The 7,142-nt window shown below is 28.2% G+C and overlaps 1 protein-coding gene across 1 annotated transcript in view; it reads left to right on the forward strand.

Moving 5' to 3' along the window:
• Positions 1–454: 454 nt before the first annotated feature.
• LOC111616320 (sialin-like) overlaps positions 455–7,142 on the forward strand; it is a 28,054-nt gene continuing 21,366 nt past the window's right edge. The window contains exons 1-6 of the mRNA XM_023357745.1: positions 455–640; positions 1,757–1,902; positions 4,265–4,352; positions 5,409–5,495; positions 6,108–6,241; positions 6,441–6,590. Coding sequence (XP_023213513.1) covers positions 529–640; positions 1,757–1,902; positions 4,265–4,352; positions 5,409–5,495; positions 6,108–6,241; positions 6,441–6,590 — 717 coding nt within the window. The 5' untranslated portion in view covers positions 455–528. The remainder of the gene's footprint in view (positions 641–1,756; positions 1,903–4,264; positions 4,353–5,408; positions 5,496–6,107; positions 6,242–6,440; positions 6,591–7,142) is intronic.

Genomic DNA, 7,142 nt, shown 5'->3' on the forward strand with positions numbered 1-7,142 from the left:
TTGTCCTAAATAACCCAAAAACGAAGAAGAAAAAAGCAGTTTTTTTTATATAGAACGACTCAATGTAATTGCCTTAATATTGTCTAAATTGAATAATATAAATAGAAAAAAAAGCCTTGAAAAAATAAAAATTAAATTAATAATTAATTAATTTTTTTTTAAATATTAATTTTAAAATGTTAATGTTTTTTTTAATTAAAAAGTTTGTTTTGATATGTGTTACGAAGCGTTGAATTTAAGTTGATTTTACGAGCGTGTCAGAATGTATTCGTTGTCCCTTTTTAAAATGTATAGAACTATATATAAATTAGAAAAATATAATATATATTAAATTAATGTTAAAAATTGATTAAAAATATTATTAAAAAAAACAATTGAAGTCTTCTTCTTCTCCATTGTTTGTCACAATATCGATTACCATTCTTGCAAAAGGAAACCACTAGCAGCATCTACATTTTCAACAACAAAGAATATATAATCTTATACATAGAATAAATTAATTGAGTAATGTTACAGTAGAAAGTAAAGATGACGTTAAGAATAGGGAAGAAAAAAGTTAAAATTGTTCTTTTGATTCTATCGTTTCCTTATTTTGATAAGTCCAAAAGAACAGGTGACGACAGCTGCCTAAAGACACAGAGTATTGATTAGTTTTAGTTCTTTTGTTGTGTTTTTGGTGAAGAGAAGCATTGAAACTATATTTAATATTTGTTAAATTCATCAATAATACTCTTTTTTTTTTTTAATTTTTTCAACACAAATTTCGTTAGTTTTTTTTTTCTAATAAAGATTTTACGTATTAAGGAAGAACAGAATTAATTTCGAGTAGATTTAATTCAATTAAAGTATTGTATAAAATTTGATCCGTTTAAAATTAAAAATAAAATAAGATTAATCTTTATAATATTAGTGTTTTTTTTTGTATATNTTGATGTCTATGAAGTATGTTGTTTCACGTTGTATGTCGATCAATGTGATGTTATGATGAATCGTTTTGTCTGGATTATTGCTCTATCCAGATATTTCATTCTCCAAAATTGCCTCTCTACTAGTACTTCCGTCTGAGATTTCAAAATTGTCCAATATTTTATAGCAATTTTTTACTGTTTATAACGTAAATAACTACTTAAATTTTTATATTATAAACATATAAACAGACTAACTAGCGTTATATACGCTATTTAACTCATTGTATAGCATATAAAACTTCTTTTAAATTTTATATGTGGAAATATAAAAAGCATGTAAAATTATTAATTAATATATGTTTTTAATATATTGATACTTGGCAACTATCCATTTAAATTTCACGTACATATCAATCAATATACAGATAAGATGTAGCAGTACAGTAAGTGGTTCGATGACGTTAATTTGTATATCAATACCCTGGTAACACCTGAACTAACTTTCACACTTTAACATTTTTTTTTCACATTTAAATATTAAATACAAGGCTATTATTATGTTAAACATAGTTAATTAAGTACGAAAGAACTATTATGCAAATTTATGGAGGAGTAAAAAAGGTTTATTTTTTATCTTTTCAGGGTGTTACGTTTCCAGCCATGCACGCGATGTGGGGAATTTGGGCACCTCCTTAGTAAATTTATACATTCATAAATCTAAAACTTTGTATATCGTATGTAAAATATTGGTGATCGTGAAACTTTGATGTAACTGTATACTAATATAAATTACATTACATCACGCAAATTATTATAAAATTTACATACATTTGTTATATACTTTCTAGGATATATCGCTGGAAAGTTTGGAGGACGAAACTTATTTGGAGGTGGAATATTTTGTACAGCTGTACTTACTGTACTAACACCTTTAGCTGCTAGTGTTAATGTTGGATTTGTACTCGCTGTACGAGTAATTGAAGGACTTTTCGAAGTAAATAACCTTAATTTTTCCAAATATATAAAGTTACATTTATAATTACCTGTATATAATTATTGATAGCAATTTATTTTTTAAATTTTAATTAATTTTATATAAATTTAAATGTTTGTTTTTTTGGTGGGTTTCTTAATTAAAGTGATGTTTTCCAAATATTAAATTTACATCAAAGTATTTCAGATATTTGTTTTATTGATTTATCACTAATTAAAACGAACTTTAAACCATTTATCAACTGCTCATTTTTGTATATTTGAAAGTCATTTATATGCCAGACGAATTAATTATCGAAACATGGATATAGATTAAAAGAAAAATGAAATATTAATCATGATTTTGATGTCATTACTAACTTTTAATGACGACAAAAATATAATCAATTTGACTCGTTCTGTCTTTGGTTTACGTTACTTATATAAACAATAAGTTTTAATATAACACGATGTGTTTAATCACTTTTTTTTCTATTGTATCAGTTATCAATTTCGATATCGTGATTGGTTGTTTTATTAATGCTCAATTACAGCAATGTGATTGGCTAATTTAATTTGTGCTCATTTTCGCTACCTTTTCGGCTTCACGATTGGTTAAGCTTTATCACATTTCAGTTTCCTTGTGATTGTTTTCTCAATTCAGTACCTATAAATGGTGAGGGATTGCAAAATCGACTAGGTAATGGCCTGGAGCATTCCCAGGAATTCTAAAAGTGGTTAAATTTGGTTCTGGTGAAGCGTAGAAAGACGAGAAACTATCAAATATAACTTCTTTTTTTTCCACTCTAGTCAGAGGAACAACAATTTTGAGGGAAGGCATGAACTAACTGCTCTTTGTTTGAAACCTAGACACTTCATATCATTAGTGCTTACATTATTCGCTACCCTAGGCAAACGTGAGTTTGCTAGGTTCCATTTATATAATATATAACTCATAACACGTGATACTGGATATTGTATGAAGTCTGGCTTGTGCTGGATTTCAAATATTGGACTAAGAGAAAGTAGCTGTAAATGTATATTTACCTAAAACACGAAATTGTAATTGCCTAAAACCGCCATTTACCGTTACTGTCATCATTATCGTAGCGATTAATTAAGCTTCATTTATGCTGTTACTGATTTTGATTGGTTAAACTTCATTAATAATCATTCAATCATGATTGGATGAGTTTCGTCAATGCTCAGTTTCAGCAATTTAATTGGCTAAACGTCCATTAAATATGAACTGTTAAATCAAACACCATTTAATAGACACTAATGTGTTATTCCTCATCATTAACTTCTTTCAATACAATTAACGTATCTATTATCTAATTGTCAAACTTAAAATGAAAATAACATGTATATTAATGTATCGATAAGCGATTATACTGTCAAATAATCCGTCTAGCACTGGCTAATTAGCGTGTATATTAATTAATTGCCAATCTATATTTAGGTCTATCTATCTACACATACGTTTATTACGTAGACTACGCTTGCACATTAACACTGATGACGTAGCATTAACGAATTAACTAATACATCATAATGGGTAGATACTGTATAGTATATATTTATTTTACCAAGCTTAATTAATGTCCTGTTAGTATGCATTTTAGTTAATTAGTTATTGCTTATGTCTAATGTTCCTATTTTATGTAAATGTTATACATTAGGTGACAAAAATGCATGTAAAAGGAAGCTATCAGTAATCACGAGAATGTTTCTGACCTGAAAAAACTTTCGTGGTTAAGTCTTGATGTCTATGAAGTATGTTGTTTCACGTTGTATGTCGATCAATGTGATGTTATGATGAATCGTTTTGTCTGGATTATTGCTCTATCCAGATATTTCATTCTCCAAAATTGCCTCTCTACTAGTACTTCCGTCTGAGATTTCAAAATTGTCCAATATTTTATAGCAATTTTTTACTGTTTATAACGTAAATAACTACTTAAATTTTTATATTATAAACATATAAACAGACTAACTAGCGTTATATACGCTATTTAACTCATTGTATAGCATATAAAACTTCTTTTAAATTTTATATGTGGAAATATAAAAAGCATGTAAAATTATTAATTAATATATGTTTTTAATATATTGATACTTGGCAACTATCCATTTAAATTTCACGTACATATCAATCAATATACAGATAAGATGTAGCAGTACAGTAAGTGGTTCGATGACGTTAATTTGTATATCAATACCCTGGTAACACCTGAACTAACTTTCACACTTTAACATTTTTTTTTCACATTTAAATATTAAATACAAGGCTATTATTATGTTAAACATAGTTAATTAAGTACGAAAGAACTATTATGCAAATTTATGAAGGAGTAAAAAAGGTTTATTTTTTATCTTTTCAGGGTGTTACGTTTCCAGCCATGCACGCGATGTGGGGAATTTGGGCACCTCCTTTTGAAAAGACTAAACTGGCTACATCTGCTTGGTCTGGTACTCCATTTTAAATTGTTATTTTATAAAAATTTTATTTAATTAAATTACATAATTAAGCATAAAAGTATAAATTATATACCAGTTTTTCTCTCTTATCATGGTTTGATTTAGTGTCTCCACATATATACGTGTATATTAAATGTAATAAATAATAAAATGCAATAAAAATATTCATAAAAATTTCATTTTTCTAAACTTTTCTATTGTCGAATGGTGTTCATATTTATAACTCTTGGTGCCATTTTTCAAATCGGTTGTCAACCAGTTCATTTAATCGCTGAGAAATTCTCATAAATACCAAAATTCTTATGCTGCATTTGAGCAACTTTTCTTCGTCTTCTGATAATTCATAATGATTTTCAACTTCCTCCTTCACATCATATCGAATTTATGATGTCTCTTGGGATCTTTTTTACATGACATTTATATACTTTTCTTTATCAGGTAGTTAGCTTTACCCTCCTTCTTTTCCTCCTCCTTCTCCTCCTCCTCCTACTACAACTACTACTATTATTATTATAGCAATAAAATTGGAAACAATTCACTGTCATCATCAATAAAAAATGTAATGGAATTTTATATTTTTATTGATTAAATGATACTAAATACACGTCTTAAGGATGCTTCCAATCAGAATAATATTTATTTATTTATTTAAAATACGAAGAAAGTTTAGTAAGATCTGTATAGAAGTGAAAATTTTTAAGTCGTTTGTCATTAACTACCCGTAAAATAATTCGAAATTTATTAAGCACTTTCAACTTTTACGCTACTCTTTCTTTACTTTTTTCCTTAGCTATAAATGCTTTTAAGTGAAGACATTACTGAAATTCCTAGAAGTTCTTTACATCTCGTATAATTTTGAACATTATCTTACACTCTAAAAACGAGCTATTAAACTGTGTTACTCTTCAACCATAAACACTATGAATTGTGTAAGATAAAACAATGACGTTTGGGACTAGAATTTAGTTATGAACGAATAATTTTATTCTGTTAAAGAGTTGATACTAAGTAATTTTAACAATAACATCATTGCTCTTTTGTTATTAGGTACTTTTATAGGAACGGTGGTAGCGATGCCATTATCTGGTTTGCTTGCACAACACGTCAGTTGGCAATCTATCTTCTATTGTTTCGGTGAGTATTATATTCGAGAATATACCCGCGAGAGGAAGTAGTCTAATCTCTTACAGAAGTGTTATTCCTATATCAATTCCAACCCCTAGAGTTTTAACGGAACTCATCAAAATTTAGATTATTTTGAACGTTATCTATATATATAGTATATCGCCGTTACACTCTTGTCGGATCTCAATTTATTGTTACGATACATTTAATGAATTATATATATACCTTACACTACAATATTTATACGGATATAACGGATAAAATTGGAAATTTAGAGATAAATCGAGCGTGTTTACGTGATTTCACTCTCGTCTCTCGTTAAGTTACGCTTTACAAAAGACGTTCATTCGAGTTGTACGAATGATGTGATGTTTTTTGAATTATAAACGTCATCAAATACGAATTTCAACGGATGTTGCGTACTAGAACTGATCCTTTCTTTACGGTCCAATATAATACGGTCTGACACACAATCAATCATTACCTCCCTTTTATTACCGTGCAGAGACTTTTATCGACGAGATGAGTCCTTACTCCTCGAACTGTGCAGAAAAAATATTTAATTTTTTCCTTTATTTCCGAATTATGAACATTGTGACAAATTTTATTTCTATTTTCTAGGTTCTGTAGCTATTTTATGGTCGCTGGCTTGGTTCTATCTGATTCGTGATAGCCCAGAAAAACACGAAACTATCACCTCTACCGAATTAGATTATATACACTCTACTATAGGAATTCAATTAGAAAATACCAAGGTGAGACATTTTTTTTGACAATTAAATGCACTAAAATACTAAGAAAACACATCTCTAGTGTTTGTACATCGTTTAAACCCAAAGTTCTAAGTTTAAGACCTAAAACTTAAAATCAAAGTCCTATACTTGGCTATATCTAATTATATGAAAGAAGGCAGAATTTTGTTTATTTATTTCTTAATTTTTTTTTTAATTTTAGGATTTGTCTACTCCGTGGATACGCATCATTACTTCTCTACCCGTTTGTGCTATAGTTTTAGCACACTTCAGTGAAAATTGGGGTTTTTATACCATGATTACCGAGCTTCCAACATACTTGAAAGATGCACTGAATTACGAATTAGATAAAGTGAGTAGATAAGTCGAATGTAATCTTTAGTTAAAGAGAAAATTTAAAAAATAAAAAGTAATAATGAAAGTTCAAATAGTGATTGAAATTTTGATTAAAAACGAGAGGAACTAAATAATAAATTCTGTTACCAATATCTATATTGTTTATACAGGATAAGAGCATATTTAATGCTATAGATGTTATAGTGAGCAGGACTTATGAGCAAATGTTTTAAATTATGAGCATGTTTAATATAAATGATATCAATCAGCTTATTTTACATGAGCATACTTTTAAAAATATTCCTTTTAATTACTCACCAATAATAAGCTTAATTTATATGAAAGTTTTCAATAAGCTTTATAAGGATGTGTCAAAGATATACTGTACAAGTCGACCCCCCTATAACACTGTTGATAATTCCGTTTTATATGAATTTCATGTTGTAGGAGTCACTTAGATTTTACAAATACGTGTGCCGGGCTGTGAACGGCTCACGTATTTGTAAAATCTAAGTGACTCGTACAACATGAAATTCATATAAAACGGAATTATCAACAGTGTTATAGG

Source organism: Centruroides sculpturatus, unplaced genomic scaffold, assembly GCF_000671375.1.
Source record: "Centruroides sculpturatus isolate CEXI.00-Female unplaced genomic scaffold, Cexi_2.0 scaffold2317, whole genome shotgun sequence".
In the NCBI taxonomy this organism is placed as follows: domain Eukaryota; kingdom Metazoa; phylum Arthropoda; class Arachnida; order Scorpiones; family Buthidae; genus Centruroides; species Centruroides sculpturatus.